The 20,459-nt window shown below is 34.3% G+C and overlaps 1 protein-coding gene across 1 annotated transcript; it reads left to right on the top strand.

The window, feature by feature from the left end:
• Positions 1-18,139: 18,139 nt before the first annotated feature.
• LOC131042051 (L-type lectin-domain containing receptor kinase IV.1-like) lies at positions 18,140-20,253 on the top strand. The gene is made up of 3 exons (XM_059221085.1): positions 18,140-18,720; positions 18,816-18,880; positions 19,151-20,253. The coding sequence occupies exons 1-3, from the start codon at positions 18,140-18,142 to the stop codon at positions 20,251-20,253; spliced, it is 1,749 nt and encodes a 582-aa protein (XP_059077068.1).
• Positions 20,254-20,459: the final 206 nt, after the last annotated feature.

Raw genomic sequence — 20,459 nt, 5'->3', positions numbered from 1 at the left:
CTCCCTTCTTTCAAGAGGGTTATAACATCATTGAGGATAGACCACTACTTTGCCAATTGAAATTACATAATGGTAACCATTTAAGACTACCCTCTGATTTTACTCCTGCAGTTCAACTCCTTCCCCCTATTATAAGTACTTGCACGGAATACAGGGTAGGAGTTAGAGGCAAGAAGAGGAAGTGGGTAGGTTTTCCTTATGTGAGTTTAGGGAACCTTTCTTAGCAGTAGAATTTGACCACTTGGTTGAAGAATTACTTTTCAAAGTATGCATGCAAAGGACAGTAGAGATAATACATCAAATTATTTCAGAAGATGTTGAGGATGATATTAGAGCAGTCTCACTGATGCCATTTTACAGAGCATAATGTAATATCCCAAAAGTTGGTTAAAGAGTTAGAAAAAGTCAACATTGAAGTTCTCATTAAGAACTCTAAATCAGATCAATCATTACAAGCCCCTATCCATAAAAAATCCTATTGTGGTAAGCAATGTTTATCTTCCTAAAAACCCTAAGGGTAAGGGTCATAGGAAATCCAAAAGTAGGAAAATGAAGGAAGAGATCAAGGCAGCTGACCAAACAACTCTAGATGAAAGCATGAGACCATGGAGATAATGCTTCTCTCCATGACTGCAATGAACATTATAACATGGAAAGTTAGGGGCCTCAATGCACGTAGCAAAAAATACCTTATCAAGTATTAGGTTGAGTCTTGTGGGAAAGAATGCTTCAGGAAACTAAATTTTGTAAGGATGAGAGTTCACAGCCATAAATTTTGTAAGGATGAGAGTTCACAGCCATTTGTAACATGGAAAAAATGGAATTGTATAGCTTCCCCATCTTTGGAAGCATCAAGAGGCCTTTTTTTATCATGGAAAGGTAAGGATATTTAGATTAAGAAGATCCAAGTTAAAGCTAACTAAATATTCAGGTGTAACTTCTATAGCAATTGCTTTTAGTTATTAAAATTCTATGATCCAAACTCAACTACTAGGAAAAAATACCTGTGGGATTTTATTTCCTTGTCACTATAAAACTATCCTAATACCCTCTTCATTCTTAGAGGATATTTTGATGCAATCCTATCTCTTAAAGATAAGTTGGTAGGAATTGTCCCTCCACTAGAAACTATGGAAAACTTTAATGTTTTTGTGCTAAACAATAGGCTTAAAGATTGTATTCCCTCCAATAGTAAGATCACATGGACAACTATAAAGAAGGATTTCCTACATATTGCTAAGAGATTAGACAGATTCTTCATTAATCTAGTATGGGCATCTCAATTTGGTATTAGAAGTTAAAAAAAAAAAATCTCTTTTATGTTTAGATCACTTTGACTTCAAGTGAATGTAGACTTTTCTATTTCCCTTGACAAACATAAACCCTTATTTAAGTTTGAACAAATGTAATTTAGGGATTCATCTTTTATTCCTTCTCTAAAAGTTTGGTTGTAGAATTCTCCTTTAGTGCGTGGATCTAGAATGTTTCAGGTTTGTAGAAAACTTTAGTTTCTTAAAATAAAGATTAGGGAATGGAATTCACAGGTTTTCAAAAACGTCTTTGCATCCAAAGTTGATTTGAATATCCAATTGATAAATATTAATTAAGAAATTATCTATTTTTGGATTAATGGAACCTCCTATCATCTTCAAAGACAGCTGCAAAATCAGTTGGAGGAAGTTTTAAAGAGGGAAGAGATTTTTGGCGTCAAAAATCAAGAGAATTGTAGCTTCAGGAAGGGGATAGGAATACCAAGTTGTTTCATTATTTAGACAAGTACCTCTTATTCTATTCTCTAAATTAATAATAGCTCGAGGTAAATCCTTGTTGATAAAGATCAGATTTAGGCTGAAGTAGTATTGTTCTCTTCTAAGCTCTTTGTATCCCCGACTATAGATAATGATGGTAGTGTTTCTCACCCTCGAGAGCTTCTAGATCGTATCCCCCAAATTATCTCTAATCAAGATAACCTTGATCTACTTAGCCCTTTTCTTTGGAGGAATTTAGATCTGCAGTATTTTTCATAGCTCTAGATAAAGCTTTGGGTCCATATAGTTTCATGGAATTTTTTTCAAAGTGTTGGGATATTGTTGGTTTTGATGTTTGGAGAACCTTGGAGGAGTTGAGGAGAAATAGAAATTTTTTGAAACAATTTAACACTACTTTTATCACTCTTATTCCAAAATCACCTTCTCCTTATACATTTTCTTAGTTTAGACCTATATCTTTGTTCAACACAATCTACAAATGTTTCACTAAAGCGATTTCTCTATGATTGGATAATATTCTTAAATTTATCACAAAGGAATAAGGGGGTTTTGTTCCAAGGAAGGAGAATACTGAGGGTTCTTTAATAGCTAATGAGGTATTGCACTTGGCTAGTATTTCAAAGTCTAAGGCTCTGATCATTAAGTTAGACACAATGAATTCTTATGATCATGTTAACTGGGTTCTTTTAGAGTAGGCACTTTCCAATTTTTCTTTCTCCAGGAAATGGTCTAGATGGATCATTTCTTGTATCTCTAGAGCTAAGTTTTTTATGCTAGTAAATGGGATGCCATGTAGCTTCTTCTCCACATCTCAGGGAGTCTAGTAAGGAGATCCTTTATCCCCATATTTGTTTATAATTTTATTCAAGTCTCTCAATCGAATGATTTCTTCCCACCATAATAATAATCATTGGAATGGTTTAAAATTGTCAAAAACATAAATTTCCATCACTCATATCTTGTTTGCAAATGATACAGTTTTGTTTGGGGAAGTGTCAATGAGGGAATATAAGGCTATCAAAAAGGTTTTGGACATATATTGTCAGATTTTAGGTCAAAATATTAATGCCTCAATATATAAGGTATTTTTCCTAAATTTCTCTTGTTTGGTAGTAAATATCTTATTAAACTTCCTTAAATTTAAGAATTGTGTCCTTCCATGTGAATATCTAGGTATTCCTTTGTTTGTTGGAAGAAAAAAAATCTCATTTTTGTCAAATATTTTTTCATCAAATCCAAATAGAATAGCCTCTTGGAAAAGTTCTTGGCTATCCCTAGTAGGTAGAATCCTTATGATCAAGAAAGTGTTGTCAACAATCCCCAAAATTATATTATATCAATTCTACCTATCCCAAAAGGAGTTTTAGCAAGTTTAGATTCTAAGATCAAACATACTCTTTGGAAAGGAAACAAAGACCCGAAAGGTAAGATGCACCTATTGGCTCTAGATAAAGATTGTTCTCCAAAATCAAGTGGAGGGTTAGGAATGCACAATTTAGAAAGAAGGAATGTGGCTTTGGGATCAAATCTAGTATGGAAATTGTATTCCAATAATAATTCCAAATGGGCCTCCATCATTATGGTAAAATAGTTTGACTCTCAGCTCCAAAAAATGAGTCTTCGCGGCTCTTTATCCCCCACATATTTCTCAAATGTGGAACTTTATGATCAAATGTAGAAAAAATTTCTTGTCTTATTTGTTTTAGATAATTCATAATGGTTAAAAATATCTTTTTTGGGAGGACTCATGGAATGACCTTCCACCATTAGACAAACTTCAAAATATGGAAGAATTAAAATAATCTCTAAAATATTAGTGGAGGGAGAATGTGTGTGACTATTTTCAAATTTTTAAACATGAAGGAATAGTTTTAGTTAAGTGGAGTGTTCATTTAGAAGTTGTAGCCCTAGTGAATCAAAAGGTCAAATGGTAAACATAGTTAAAGAGTAGGTCATTCATTATCAAGAATCATAGGACTATATGATTTGGATGTCATCTCAAATAGGTAAATATACGATGAAACAAAGATATGAAATCTGTTAAGGTTTAAGAAGATTTGGAGCAAATACAAACTAACAATTATATGTAGATACAAACACGAAAGATGAAGAAAAATACATAACATAGATAACACAAAGATCTGACGTGGTTCACCCAAGATGGGCTACAACAACATAGCACAGTCGTCCAATCTTTTCTTATTACCAGTAAATCAATACAACACCATTACAATGCCTTTTTTTACATTCCAGCCGCTTAGAATAAGCACTTTTTTACGATAACACTCAAAGTCGGTTATTTTTTAGGTTTTTTTTTCAATATCAGTTTTTCAACAAAAAAAAGTAAAAAAATAACGAGTGTAATAACCCAAATGAGGATACATAATGAATGTACAATGCTTGGATGATCAGTCACCACATATCAATAAAATCCTCACCTAATAAGAGCCATCTCAATGTAAGAGAAGCTTTTCCTTTTGTTGGTAAAGAGAAGGCCTACCAAAGGAAGGTGCCTTTGCATGGTTAACTCTCAAAGATAAAATTCTTACTAGTGATCAATTAGCCTCTAAGGGTATTGCTCTTGTCTTTAACTATATTTTTTGTGGTAAGGAGGTGGAAACAAGGGGCCATCTTCTTCTGAATTGTAACTTTGCATATGAGTGTTGGTTGTGGCTCTTGCAAAAATTTAATTGGTCTTGCCCCCTTCAATTGTCATTACTTCTTGTTTTTGAGTCTTGGCCTAGGTTGTTCAAAGAATATTTCTTTACAGTTTTAGGGGAAGTTTCTCCTACAATTTTTATCAAGAACATTTGGTGGGAGAGGAAATGAAGAATATTCAATAATGAAAGGAGAAATGTTGAGGATGTTATTATCAAAATTGAGAGTTCAATTTCAGAGGTAGTTAGAGCCTATACTATTAAGCATAAAAGGATAGACTCCAATTTTACTTCATGGGATGATGATGTTCTTAAAGATTGGAAAAGCATAAAGCTTCCCTTTTAAAGGAGTCTTATTAATATTGGAGGCAAAATGGTGAATAGAAAGGATATCAAGTGGAAACCACCAAATGTGGGGTTTATCAAATTAAACTTTGATGGGGAAGCAAAGGGAAATTCCGAGACCTATGTTGTTGGTTTTATAAAAAAAAAAATCATGATAGGATGATCTAGGAAGTAGGGGAAGCTAGGATTCCAGATGGATCTAATAATACTATGGAGGTTTCTAGTCTGAGATTGACAAAGAAGGTAAATATTAAGAATCTAATCATAGAAGGAGATTCTATGAATATTATCTCAGCACTTAAAAGGTTTGATGCCCCAAGCTAGAAAATCAATTATATTCTGTAGGAGTCATGGAGTTTGTTGCAACATTTTGATCAATATAGTATTAATCATTGCTTTAGAGAAACGAACAGATCGGCCAATGTATTGGCAAATAAGGGTTATCGGCTTCTTGATGGAGAGATCATCATTTCAAATAATATTGCCAAAGAGGATTTAGAGCTTGGTTTGATCTTGAAGCAGGACATGCAATTGTAAACATTTTCTAATGTGTGTTCTATTTTGCAGATTTTGATGGAATTCATTCCATCATTTAGATCCTTTTTTGTAATAATGACTGATGTCACAGTTCCATATAGCGAATGTGATAGATATTATTGTGACGGATGCTGGCAGCGTTTTTCTCCCACTCTTAAAGGCTCGTGTCGTTTCAACAGACACATTTCATATGTTAATATCAGTTGATAGGGATTCATGCTCAGATGGCATTATCATGGATTGAAGTGTTCGAGTTGAGAATTTATTCCAAAATATTTCACTTGCCCTGACTTTATTCTTCCCATGATAGTCGCATGTGTGAGTATCTGAAATCATACTTTTTCATTAGTGGCATTGCGGCTAAGGCTATTTAATAGGCTCGCCACCATGTTTTCCTTTATTCAACAAGGTTTCTAGCATAAAATTAGTGACAAATTCTTAAGTTGAGGGCTTAGGATGGAGTACTGCCCACTGAACAAAAGAATTGCAATCCCATTCAAGAAATGGGATTTTCCTACATCTGGTTCATTCACTTGAGAGCATCTAAATTGGACGTTCAATTGGGATTGCTCCAAAGTTGAAAGGGCCATCATAACTATAATTGGCGAATAGTTGCTTCAAGCGAAGGCTCCCCATATTCTATATTCTTCTCAAGTGGTTTCTATTTTTCTCTCCAATTTTTTTTTATCTGTTGCAAAACTATTGTTTATTGGTGCAATTATCTCTAAAATATGTGAGGAAAGACTTAATTTTTGGGGAGGGTTTGGATAGAGCTATCAAAAACTATGATCTATTTGAAGGGAATGTTTGGGTGGGCAGTTGATTTCCTAGAAAATACTTGAAGAAAAAGCCTATCTATGCAAAAATTTGTGATGCCATAAAACTTGGTCTGGAGGCAAATAATTGTAATATTTTTGAAGGAGAATTAAGGACTTTTTTGGATGTCATTTCCCCTATGATAATTGCAAAGTTCTTGGAGGTTTCCTATGCCCTAAATCAGTTGTTGGTTAACAAGCCCCATTTGGTCAAAAAAAGTACATCTTCGAGAGAGGGAGGCACAAGTCAGTGAGGATCAAGACAAAGTTGAGGTCGTAGGTTCCCAAGCTGCTGTGAAGGGCTTCTTGCCAAATAAGTAAGTTTAGGAAAGAGTGGGGGATAATTGTCCCAATGATTAGTGTAATGCCCATTGTCCTCTCTGTAAGTTTTTTTTGTCATGGTCACTCCAAGTCTTTTGGTGTTCAGACTATGTTATTGTGCTATCTATATAAGTCCAGTTTTGGTTCTACTGTTCTCTGCAAGATTTTTGGTTTCCAAAGTATGAAGACCATTCAGACTATGTTATTGTACTATATATATATAAGTCCAGTTTTGGTTCTAATGTTCTCTGCAAGATTTTTGGTTTCCAAAGTATGAAGACCATTTTGTGTTGGGCATTTCTGAAGATGATTTTTGTGTTGATGTTTATACTAGTTTGTTAGTAATATGTAATTACCCTATATGTATAGTTGTATCTAGATATTTTGATTATAGATGAGTTTGTAAAAGTTACTTTCTTTATATTTAAAAACCTCTCTATTGATATATATAATTGAAGTCACTTGGCTTTAATCAAAAATAAAATAAAAATTGCATTTAATTTATTCTATTTTAACTTTTAATTTATATTTAATATAAAAATTTATTTCAATTATATTTCACTATATCTCTATAAAATTAATATGTTTCATTACTTGTAAATCTGAGTAAAATATAAAATTGACATTAATTTCTTACCATTGCATAATTTAATATTTAAGTTGAGTCGATTATGCTTCCTTAAATGATTGTGGCTTTTTACAAATGATTATAATTTTAATATATGTTAGATTTAAATATTTCTTGGTGTGATATCACCTCCTTTATCTCTCACTCCTACCCCATCTATCTCAATCTTCCCATCTTTCACATACTCACTCTCTCTATTTATATATATGTCTCACCATCTCTCTATTTATATTTAAATATTGCATTAGTCTCATAGCATTCTCATATTAGTTTTGCATCTCGTTTTCAAGATAAATCTCATTACCATATCATTTAAATATTGCATCAGTTTTGCATCTCATTTTCAAGATACATCTCATTACCATATCATTTAAATATTGCATTAGTTTTGCATGTCATTTTCAAGATACATCGCATTATCATATCATTTCAAAATTGCAATTAGGTACATTATCATTTAATTCAGGTGCATTCTCCTTATCACATAATCATTGCATTATCATCTCACATCATTTAAACAGTTTGCATTTAGGTGCATTATCATTTTTCATATCAGTTAAAACGTAACATTAAAGTGCACTACATACCATTAATCATTTTTAGTTGCATTCCATATCCTTAGGTACATTCTGAATCATATCATCTCATCTCATATCATTTACACTTACATTTAGTTGCATTTTTTAGTTTCATTATCATATCATTATCACTGCATTTAGTTTCATTATCACTACATTTAGTTTCATTGTCATATCATTTAGTTTCATTACCATATCATTTTAACTTTGCATTAGTCTCATTTTGCGTATCATTGATCATTTAGCATCACTTCAATTGAAAACATTTCATTTAGTACCATATCAAAACATTTATCATATCATTTAAAACATTTACATATGCATTTCATATCATCTACACATGCATATCATCATCAAAGCATAATAGGAAATTTGTTCATCACATGTACACATCTACATTTACATTTTCATATCATAAAAGTAATCATCATATAGGAATATATCTCCTTCAAAACATATAGATCATCTCATCCAAACAAATCACATAAAAAGCAATCATTGCGATAAATAATGTAGATCTGGATATCAAAACATCTAGATCATGAAAGTAAATGCATCCATAATCATATATAAGAATGTCAGTATCATATCATCATGCATGTGTGGCACATGATGATCCAAAGAAAAGCATTGAATCATGTCAAAATGAATCAAACTGAAAGAATAAATGTCTGAATGTCCTTGGATATCATATCAAAAGATAAATTTGCATCAAGAAGAAGATCGGAATCATCAATATATATCAATAAGTACACCATATCATAAGGATGAAAATGAATACATCAGTATGTACATATCATCAAATGATCAAAATAAATAAGGGGCCAATCTAAGAGTGGCTACCACCCAAATCTTCTTCTCTAGGACCTTGACTGCCATTGAAACCTGTACCATCTCCACCAGGATCTCTTGTAGGTCATGTAACCCCTTATCTCACGTTCTCTCACTGAGAACCCCCATGTCTCGAGCTCTGAACAAAAGACTACGCTCACCTATCTGGAGGCATTGCCTGAAAATATAAACCCCTATAATAATCTGCCTGGCCTGTCTAAGAGAGCATCTCTCTCACTGTCTCACCAAATATCCTCTGAGATGCAACTCATTGAAGAGACAGGGCAAGATCCTTCGCACACCCATGCCTCTCTATCTCTGTATCACACTCAATCTAGTGACTATAGAAAACTATGTATGTAACTATGCTATATGAGCCTGTGCCACCTACAACTCCCATTGAGTTGTATCTCTCCCTGCCTAAGCCATATCTCACTCTAGAGACAACAAAGTGACTTGTCTCTATAGCTGGCCAGTCTAAGCCTATGCCTGTGCCAACTGACCCAGTAACCTCTATACTGGGGATTGTAGAGCTTCTATTAGAGCCTACCGCTTATGTGGTGGCATTGATATATGCACCCCTGATGGTTGTGGATCAGGACCCGACTGTGCTACTATAATCGGTGCTGGGGTAGTAGGAGGTGACATATCTATCCTCCTCCACCTAATCAAGGGTGGCACATCCTCCTCCTCATCATCATCATCCATCCCACCCATCCCAACCATCCCCCCTCCCCCAACTCCAAATCGGTCTCCTCGGATGAACCCTGCTTAGATGAACCCTCCTCCTTCCCCCTCCTATTGCATCCTTCGATTGCAATGGATCTCCTTAGCCTAGATCTTGTCTCCATCTTCTACCTCTCCCTCTAACACAACCACCTCCCCCACTTCCACCATCACCTTCTCCACTCTCTCCACCTCGGACAATCTGTACTCTATCTCTGACTACACCACCACCTCTTCTTTGTCTCCCTCTCTCTCACCCTCGCCTACTACCTCGCTGACCTCCAGGCCCTCCCTCATCATCATCATCATCATCATCATCATCATCATCATCATCATCATCATCATCATCAACAACCTCCCCCAAAGGTGGTATAGGCTCCCTCGGTTCTCTTAGTCATGGGAAGGGTTGCTCTACAAAATAATGGGCATAGTGATCAGTCATCCCAGCATCTGCCAATCCTCAGCACACATCCCACTAAACCTATGGTAGTGTCTCAAACTCAACCTATGTTGTATTGAAATCCAATTGGGGCTCCCAATCAACTCTATCCTTGTGCACTTGAGCATATATGGTCGAACCTTGAGGCATCCTTTGAGTACAACCAAACTGTCAATACACATGTTATAGAATAAAACTTTCAACAATATAGGGAGTCCTCCCTATCATAAACAACCTAATGTAACTCATGGTACAAGTGTGCCAATACACAGATCCCCCAAGCATATCGTGTATGATCTCTCACCATCCACTAGAGTATCCGACCCCATCCAACTAAGAACCCATGTGAGCTCCTATCGAGACAAAGGAAACCACCTATCAACCCTTCTAGTATCGATGATAGTGGGGCATATTGATCTACCATGTCCTACCATGCCATTGAGTAACCACTAAGATGCATATCAGCAAACACCTCCCATAATGCATCCATCTCACCTTGCTCCTCCACATCATGCTGAACCAACTCTCTAGTGATCGGTATCCGAAGAATCCTATATACATCCTTAGGTGTCACAGTAATCTCTCTTGTGGGCAAATGGAAGGTGTTATGATCACTATACCACCTCTCCGCCAAGGTAGTCAGAAGCACCCTATTCTTTTGATAAGAAGGCATGAACAAGATATGAGATAAACCACATGCAGCAATAACAACTCTATCTGCATTTGCCAATGGTCCTCGCATAGACAAAGTCTTCGGGTATCACTCCCGAAGCATCAACACACCTAATGTGGCCTACAAAACCAATATCAACACCATCGACACACTCTCCTATCAGTCATGAAAGACATTATCATTTACATAGTTTCAATCTTAAACTCTTATCAATTAGGTGAATTTAACTGCACCTATCCTATATTATCCTATCCTATCAAATCGATCGACCCATATCAACAATCAACATGTTGCACATCAAAAACAAAATTGGATCCATATCGACAACCAACACAAACAAAATTTGACCCGTATCAATGACCAACATATCCCAAATCAAAAACAAAATTTGACCCATATCGAAAACAAGGTATCCACCTCAAAAATAGGCTATCCCATATCAGTGACATAGTTGACCCATATCAAACTCACAGTTATCTTACAATTAATCATATTCACAACAGTGATCCATATCAACTCTATTGACTCATATCAAATCAAGACTCATATCGAAATCATTTTGACCCATATCGGACTTAGTTTGACCCATATAAAATCAAGACCCATAATGACAACAAAGACTCATATCAAAATCAATTTGACCCATATCAAATTAGGAACCATAATGACAATAGAGACTCATATCGAATCAAGACCAATATCGAATCAAAACCTATATCGACCATGATGACTCATATAGATGACTTATATCAAACCTAAACCTATAATTTACTTTAGCAATCCATATCAATATTAATGACTCATATCAAAATTTAGACCCAATATCCGACATCATCAACATCTCTAAAATCAATTTGGCACATGTAAAAATTGCCAAAAGTATCAAAAAATCAAAACTATAACAAATGCACCATAATAGTCAATATATGCACCAAAACAAATGCACTAAAACAGTACACAAATGCACTACAAAATCAAACAAATGCGGTACAAAATCAAACAAATATCTTAAATAATTAGCCAAATACACTTAAAAATCAGACAAGTGCGCTAAAGAATCAGACATATTCGCTTAAAAATCGAACAAATGCACTAAACAATCAGACAGATATGCTAAAAAAAATTACAAATATGCTTAGAGTTTTAACCTATGTGCTAAAAGAACCTAAAAACTAGGGCACAAAAATAGCACTCAAAACCATATAAAAATCTTCATAAAGCTATAGCTAAATCTAGCTAAAATTCACACGAGGAGGTTAGAAAATTAACTTACCGGTGGTCCATAGGTTGTTGGTCACTCATATCACTGAACCCACTCGAATTGATGATTGGCATAAGATTGTACTATTTTTCTATCTCTCTCCTTCTCCTTTCCAAGCTCCAATCTCTAAAAGGCAAATGTACAAATGAGCTTGAAGTGGACCCTTGGAGGCTTATATAGCTCCATGTGTTGCTTAGATGGACGTGCACAATGAATGTTTTGTACTGGACATGTAATTTTACACACATCATTTTTTAAAAAAAAATTTTGGCAGATCCATATTGAAAGATTTTGCAAAAATCTTAAAAATCCAAAATATTGACAAAATTTTGCAAAATCTACAAAATTCAAAAAATCAACAAAATTTTACAAAAATCTAAAAAATCCAAAAAAAATGCCAAAATTTCGCAAAAATCTAAAAAATCCAAAAAAGCAACAAAATTTTCCAAAAAATTCCAAAAATTGCCAAAAATCAACAAAATCGCCTCGAGTGGCAAAACTTTTCTCAATTCATCTCTCGAGAGGGCATCATCATCATAACAACATCATAGCAAAATTGACATCTGAAATCAATCTAGACCATCATATCGAAAATTTTGATAATGACAACAAAATCAAAAATTTTGGGTGACGTATCAGGTAACTTTTTTTGAATCAACATGTGGTCATAGGCCACTTCAAAGAGGGGCAAAATGTAGACACCTAAAACTTGTACACGTAATTAAACGAATTTTATTTATTTAATTATTATTTATTCATCCTATTAGTTAAGTTAAGGTTTAATTAATATCCCCTTTTCTTCTATCTAACCATTAATTAAATACAACATTTAATTAATATCCCTTTTCTTCGATGAATTGAATAAATTCTATTTATTTAAATAAATTTCCTTCCACCATTTTAATTGAATTTACATTTACTTAAATTCCTTTCTCCAAATAAATAAATCAATAATTATTTGTAAAATCTGCCCCCCTTGCATTTTCCTACAAATGCAAGTTGCATTAATTTTAGTTGAAATAAATCCTTTTATTTTAGATGAAATTCTTATTTATCCCACTTGCATTCTCCTACATTTTCCATTAACCTCCTAATCATTATTCTAGAAGTCCTCAAATCCCACTTAGCTAGCCTAAATTCCTCTAATCATGCCACGTCCCTAAATTTGGGGGAGTCACTTCAAAGTTGGGGAAAGTCTTCAAAATGTGTTGAAGACTTAACCTTTTTCAACAAGTTAACTTGTTGAGTCTTCCAAACTTGTAAGACCCTTTACAAAAGCCTTGAAGGTTATCTGCCTTCCAAGCATTTAATGCCTCTTACAAGACATCACCCTAGCCCATGATGGTTGTCCCTTTCACCATATTCTAACTTTGCACAAGATTTTAACTCTTGGGCAATAGCCTTCATCCTTGGATAATAGCTTTATCCAATGACTTATCCTCTTAAGGTTAACCCTATAATCTTAATAAGCATCTAATTCTTACTTAACATCCTCTTAGGCCTCCTCATGATGACACTTGTCAACATGAGATTGGGTTGAAAATCTCACATGGATTGATAACTTTCAATCCTAACCATTCTCAAGACAGTTCAATCTTGGCCATCCATTTGACCAATTCCTCTATAAATAGAGACCATTTATCCAATCCAATATCCAAGCTTTATGCATCTAGACTATAGTCACATAACATTTATCATTTTAGCCTCTTTGAAATTAGTAATAGATCATTTAGTAGCATCATAGCCTATATTTATCATGTTAGTAATATATCATGTTAGTTTCATTTTCATGCTAGCCTAATATCATCTTAATATTTCATTTTCAAGCTAGTTTAGTTTCATATCAATATCATCATCTTGCACCATCTCAATATCATAGTTTCATATCCACATCAAAATCAGCACTAGGATCTTAGTTGCATTCATTAAGATCAAGTGCTCTTCCAAGCTAAGAGCCACCTTGAATCTAAAGTCCGATCCTTTGAGATAGAGGACAATAAGACAATTTTGGGAGTCTTTTATTAACTAACTTATTTTGTTGATTCTAATCTCTAATGGAATATCCCATTGGTGTGTTTGTGTTGTTTGTGTCTCTCATGCAGGTACCACAATCTAATCATATAATATCTATTTACTTATCTCTCATAGTCTCAATTTTATTAGTATTTATAATTATTTGAAGTTATTTATAATTTTTTGAAATGCATGGTATGGTCAAAAAAAAGAAAATTTTAAATAATGGATTTGAGATTCAATATTTTAGTACTTCAAATATTTATATCAATTGGGAAAATATTTGAAAAAAAAAACACTTACAGTCCACACACGTAGGTGAGTTGGCATAGGCAATGGATTTTCTCGCCATCGATCTTGGGTTCGACTCCTTCCTAGGTTTAAGAAGGGGGATTGCTTGCGGGTTGCAGATTTACCTCCCTAGGTACTAGTCTCGCCTCCATATTTCCCTTAAGTGGAAATTCAAGGCCAAGGCCACAGGGATTGGGGTTACCCTGGGTATAAAAAAAACACTTCCCAATTTTTGCACTTTTTTGGGACTCAAATTCTTGCACCTACCCACAATACATGATAGTCCTAAAGAAACATTGTAGAATTTTACCTCTTTTAAATTAACTCCAAGATAAAGGAGTTTACAAATATATCTAGAAAAACTTGTGAGGATCAAATTACTCTCTAACAAGTAAGAGCACCATGAGAAAGTGAAAATATTGAAGTAAGCCACCATAAGGACACGAAATTTTTTTATTAAATGATAAAATAAGTGATACTATTATAGGGCCCTCTAGAGAAAGGCTAAGAATCATCTCTAGAAAAAGAGCCTAAAAAAAAGATGAGGAGTTTCAAATACCTCAAGAGTCAAACTATAATGAACAAAAGTCATCACAACAATTAGCAACCACCTTAGCTATTCTAATCACCCAAATACACATATCTCGTCTGTCTTCTCCTTCTCATTGTATCCTTTCTTATTTCCCACTCCATCAAGTTCAAATATTATCAATTCCTCCACTCATAGATTCTATTGAGTTAATTTTTTTCCCATCCATTCTTTCTATCATAATGATACTTTGTCATAATTTGGTGTTGCCACTCCTCTCCAATTTCCTTCTTTAGTTTCCATTCAATCCTCTTCTTTAGGTTTTATTCTACTAATGAAGGGGATAGGATCATATCAATTATTTTAGAGGTTAAATCTATCCTGAGGTTTAGGATTTCAACTCAACTCTTGAACAAATAGGTTAAAACAATATTTGATGGTATTTTTGTCTAGTTTTCCTCTAAGGTCTCCCAAGCTCAATCCTTGGAAAGTGGACTAGACACTATTCAATGGCTAGTTATTCATCAAGTATTACAAAACTTGAGGGTGTCCTTCAAACATTTTTGCACTTAGAATTTTGGGTAAAGGCCTTAGTGGAGAGGCTCAAAACTATATTGCAAAAGGATATAATTGATCTACACAATGATATTAAATTCTTATTTAATAAGATCCATGTCCTTCTAACAATGATTAGGAACTTCTACAGATAGCATTAGAAAGAATATACATAGTGATTCTTTCATTCTTTTAATTATACATAGTGATTCCTTCTTTCTTTTTATATTTATTTTATCTTTTCGACTCATCCTTGCAAGTAAGGATTCCTTCAGAGTCTTCCATGTATTATAGAGATCTGTTCTTTGTTTACGTTTTCAATTCATGATCATAATTATGAATCCATTCAAGCGAAGGATTTGATACTCCTTCAAATTGACAACTTGCACATAGGTTTAAGATTTGTTACAATGATAAATCAAGAGGTTGTGCAATAATTTGATATTTGCAACTCAAATAATAGTGGGCCTCATGCTTTATCAAAGCGAACATAACTGAGGTACTTTGTTAATGGTCGATGAGGTGATCCACTTGACAACAACATATGACTTATGAACCTTGTCAATTCAACAACTTCATTAAATTACAGTGTTGATTAAATGAAAAGAAGTTGTCATTCATTTTGGGTCCTTTTAACTTTTCAAATAGGCTCAATAAAGTTATTTATTTACATCATAGAAAATATGTAGCTCTAGTGCACAAGGTTTAAAAGATACTCATTTGACATTTATTTTTATTCTGACATTTGATAGTTTTTAACATGCCATGCTTTTAACATTGAAATCCATGTTGGTTCATGTTATATTTTCAAAAATGCTCAAGAAACATATGTGTTTGTATCATAGAAAATACATGGCATAAATGCGTAAGGTTTCAAGTATACTAAATTGACACTCATTTTTTGTTATGACATTGGCTAGTATTTTGGTGAAAGATGATTTCTCAAAATCTTTGACTGGCGAGGTTGTATTACAAGTTAATGACCGGTCTTGGATACAAATTATTGATTATGAAGGAATTCCTTTTCGTAAGCTATCTTTCAAATATCATATGGAGAGCTAGTTTGTAAAATCATATGAAGAGATAGCTTCTAAAATATTATAAGGTATCTTTCAAATCAAGAACTATATTTGAAGGGTTTCTCATGTTGACACAAGGGTGTATAAAATTCAAACTTGAATATCGAAGGGGCAAGAGAAGAAAAATAAAAAATAGCACCAAAAAATATGATATTACCCCACTTTATTACAAAAATGCAAACTATACAACACTTATCCATAATATGGAACCATGAAGGGATATTAAAGGGCCTCTCAGTATTGTTGTAAGTTGGCTCTAATCTCACATCAATTTCCTAGATGCTTAGTTGTGTGTTTATATTTAGATCTTTTTCACATATTTAATATAACTGACATTGACCCATTACTACCAAATGATAATGTAAAACTTGAATCTCTACCTTACAATATGTAATACATCCTCTTTGATGCCATGTTTAGTCTTGTGTGACATAGGGTAACTTTCATTATATAATTATAAAGAAATCATTATTTAAAATATGGATGTGGATTTAATAGCAATTTTGTGCGTGTTTAAACCCTAAATTACTTAGCCTTTGTATAGAGGTGAATTTTAATTCCACTAATTAGAGTCATTCTTATCATGGTAAGTGATCATTCTTATGATGAAAAATCATAAACAAGACATATGCATGCTATGTGTCTCCCTTCAATATTGGTATGACATTGGTCTACAACTTATTAACTATAGATTATTAAAATTTTGCAAAAAATAATAGTTTATACGATATTTTTTATAAAACTTACAACTACAATTTTTTGTAACATTATTCTTATTGAATTTCTACTTATAAAAATAATATTTTTACTTCTTTCTTATCACATATTCTATTGATAATAATTAAGAACTTTTGAATAATAATTCTAAATATTTGATTCTTCTAATATATAATTCTAAAGTTTCTTTGATTGTACTTTGTACAATCTATTGAATATTTTGTCTATATAAAATTAACTTGTAAAATGAGAAAGACATTTTAATTTCTCCTTTCTCAATAGACAATAAATCAATACAGCTTACATATCCATTTTTTCGTGGTTTGACTTCAAGAAAAAAAATTAAATTAAATGATTCATACAAAAACAATTCAATTGTTTGACACTATTTTTAAACCAATTAAAATAAAGTTGGCACTTTATTCCGACCTTTTATTTATTCTTTTTCATTACAAATTTTTGTCACAATTGATATAATATTTTTTATTCTAAGCCTTATTTGCAGGTTCAATTCTTACATTTCAAGAATATTTAAAACTCCATATTATAATACAAATTTTAACTATGAAAAAACAAAAATAATATCATATGTAGAGATAATTCAAGATAAGAATGAAAAAATCCAATCCTATTTTCTCTTCATAATAAGTAAATAATAAAAAACCCAAAATTCAACAAGTACATTCAATGATATGCATATATTGCTTTTGTGTTTATTAAAAATTGAAAATTAGAAACTGCGTTCAAAGAGAGAATCGTTGATAGACACAGATTATGGGCTCGCTTCTTTTTATTCTGTCCACATAATAGAGGGTATCCCCAACATCATTTATTCCCCCATCGCTTTCTGAAGAAGACGATTGACAACTGTTCCCATGTCCTCCATCTCTGTAGCCATCATCGAATATAGATAGAATCATCAGAAATTATTCTGAGATGAACTTGTATACATATCTCACGTTATCTGTGAGGTACGAAATTTTGGGTGATTTGTGAGTTAAATTTAGAAGCCCTCAATATGTTATCTGTGAGCGGGAAATTTGGGCAATGTTTGAATTCAATTTTAGCGTTCTCAGCATTAATAACAGGTTCAAGATCCGTGCAATAATCATATGACATGCATAAAGCTATCGATGCATGGTGCAACAGAAATCATCAACGACGGTAACAGAAACGGGTCGAAGGTGGGTCCAACATTGGACAGCACACTAGTCAATGCATAGTGTGTGCAGTTTAAGGCCAGCCGTCAATTTATAGTAGATAATTGACGTTTTTTTGTTATTTCTCTCTATGGGAGTTCATGTATACAACAAACTGTACATAACACAGCAGATGATTTACAACAAAAATAGAAAAAAATGAATTCATAGCCCACATGGCAAACATCTTATCTCTGCTATTCGTGTTCTCTTGTATTGGATTTGCTGGTGTCCTTTTTCAAGCGCAAGCACAAAGCACCTACTTCATATTTCCTCCTGCAACTAATTTCAGCCTGGAAGGGATCGCCAGCTATCTACAATTACTTCCGTTAATGAATGGGAATTTAATGGAACTCTCAAATGGAGACAAAACCCAGGCAACATTCTCCTGGATGACTTACAACCAACCAATTTCTCTCTGGGACAACTCTTCTTTTCTGGCAAACTTTTCTTCTCATTTTAAATTTCTTGTTTCCACAAGCGATCATCAGTCATCCCATTACCGCGGTGGGCTTGCCTTCTTCCTCACCCCTTCCGACTTGGAACCACCACTAAACTGTGAAGGCCAATGGCTCGGTCTTTTTAACCAATCCACCGAGGGAAATTCATCGAATCAAATTGTTGCCGTGGAATTCGACAAATTAAAAAATGATCCGTTTGACCCAGATGATAACCACATGGGAATCAATGTGAATAGCATTGTTTCAAAGGAAGATTTGCTCATAAAAGGACTCCCATTCTTTTCAGTTTCAAATCGGTTTAGCTTGTGCTATTGGTTTTTCTAGTTTTTCTGAATCAATCTTTTCTTCTTTATTTCTGATATTTTTTACCTGCTATTATTTTATTGTTCAGGCAAATGTGTCCCTGTGGGATAAATATTGAATCCAGATTTGTTGCGAAAGCATACCGAACACATGGTGGATTATGACGGCTTAGCAAAGAGGCTGCACGTGTTTCTTACGACCGACGGACAAAAACCAGAAGCGCCAATTTTATCATATTACATAGACCTCAAAAAGTTTCTTCCCCCGAAAATCAAGGTCGGCATTTCGGCTTCCAATGCATATTCATTGGAACACCACGTTGTTTACTTTTGGGATTTTAGATATCAGCATAGCCGACTCGCACGAAGACTTCCGCGAAAAAGAATTATGTTTTAATATTAGTCTTCACTTGTGTCTTCACAGTCGCCGGATTTGCCCTCTTAGCGGGATTGTATTATTTCAGAAATAAAAGCCGTGAGGAGGAGGACATTGAGATGGACAAATGGTTTAGCGAAGGACCGCGCAAGTTCTCTCATGCTGAGCTCAGCGCTGCAACTCATAAATTTAGCCAAGAACAAAAGCTCGGAGGGGGAGGATTGGGCGATGTTTACAGAGGCATCTTGCCTGGCGCAAAAGAAGCTGTAGCCGTTAAAAGAATATCCCAACGCTTCAAACAAGGCAAAAAGGAATACATCTCGGAGGTTACGATTATCAGTAAACTGAGACACCGTAACCTTGTGCAGCTCTTCGGGTGGTCCCACCGCCATCAAAAGGGCGAATTGCTTCTCGTTTACGAATTCCTGCCAAATGGAAGTCTGGACAAGTATCTTTTCGGAGGCATTTGTTTGGATTGGGATCGAAGGTATGTTATTCTTCGTGACATGACCGCTGCTCTTTTTTATCTTAACGAGTATTGCAAAGAGCGTGTGGTGCACAGGGACGTGAAGGCCAGTAACATAATGATGGATCCTGAGCACAGAGCAAAACTTGGAGATTTTGGGCTGGCAAGACTAAGTGCAGGTAATTTTGGAAATAGTGCATCAACTGTAATAGCTGCAACAGTTGGATATATCGCACAGAATGGGATGTGTCCAGCTTTGGAGGGCTGTGTTTGGAAATTACATGCGGGAGGCGGGTGGAGACTTGTGGAATGGGTTTGGGATTTGCATTTCCAGGAAAAGCTCTTGACAGCCGCAGATGAGAGGTTGAACGGGAATTTTGATGGAAAGGAAATGGAGAGGGTGCTCCAGTTGGGGTTGCTGTGTTCTCATCCGGATCCCAAAGCGAGACCCAGTATGAGAAAAGTGCTGAATATATTAAGATTGGAAGCTAAGGTACCCGATGTTCCGCTTACTTATCCAGTAACCATGTATGGTGGCACTCTAGGTTATTTTGAAGCGTCTATGTTTCCGATGCTTGGTAAAATATCAACTCCAGCAAACTACGAAAAGTTTTTAAAATTACTTAATGATTTACCATGTCGTAAAGTTGTTTTGCATGGTTCAAGAATTATTGTAGATTTTTAGTTCATCTTTATGTAACGATGTAAAGATTAATATGATCAATTCTCGCTATTGCACCTTGGTGTGCATTGGGTATGTTGAAGACATGTGGAAGATTAAGTAGGCAAGATTTTGGTCTAATTTTTGAATACATTTCTCTAGTACATAAAGTCAATTGGAAGGATATCTGAATTAGGAAGATAATTAGCTTCCATTATCAATAGGTTCAT

This window comes from Cryptomeria japonica, chromosome 5 (assembly GCF_030272615.1).
Source record: "Cryptomeria japonica chromosome 5, Sugi_1.0, whole genome shotgun sequence".
In the NCBI taxonomy this organism is placed as follows: Eukaryota; Viridiplantae; Streptophyta; class Pinopsida; order Cupressales; family Cupressaceae; genus Cryptomeria; species Cryptomeria japonica.
The sequence above is the reverse complement of the archived record's forward strand: the minus strand, read 5'-3'. Positions and strand labels throughout refer to the sequence as shown.

What these genes read in the sequence shown, in the direction of transcription:
- LOC131042051 (XM_059221085.1), top strand. Translation starts at nt 18,140, where the DNA reads ATGGCAAACATCTTATCTCTGCTATTCGTGTTCTCTTGTATTGGATTT. An exon ending in TTCTTTTCAGTTTCAAATCG is followed by an intron (nt 18,721 to 18,815) that starts GTTTAGCTTGTG and finishes TTTATTGTTCAG; the next exon opens with GCAAATGTGTCCCTGTGGGA. An exon ending in GAAAGCATACCGAACACATG is followed by an intron (nt 18,881 to 19,150) that starts GTGGATTATGAC and finishes GTGTCTTCACAG; the next exon opens with TCGCCGGATTTGCCCTCTTA.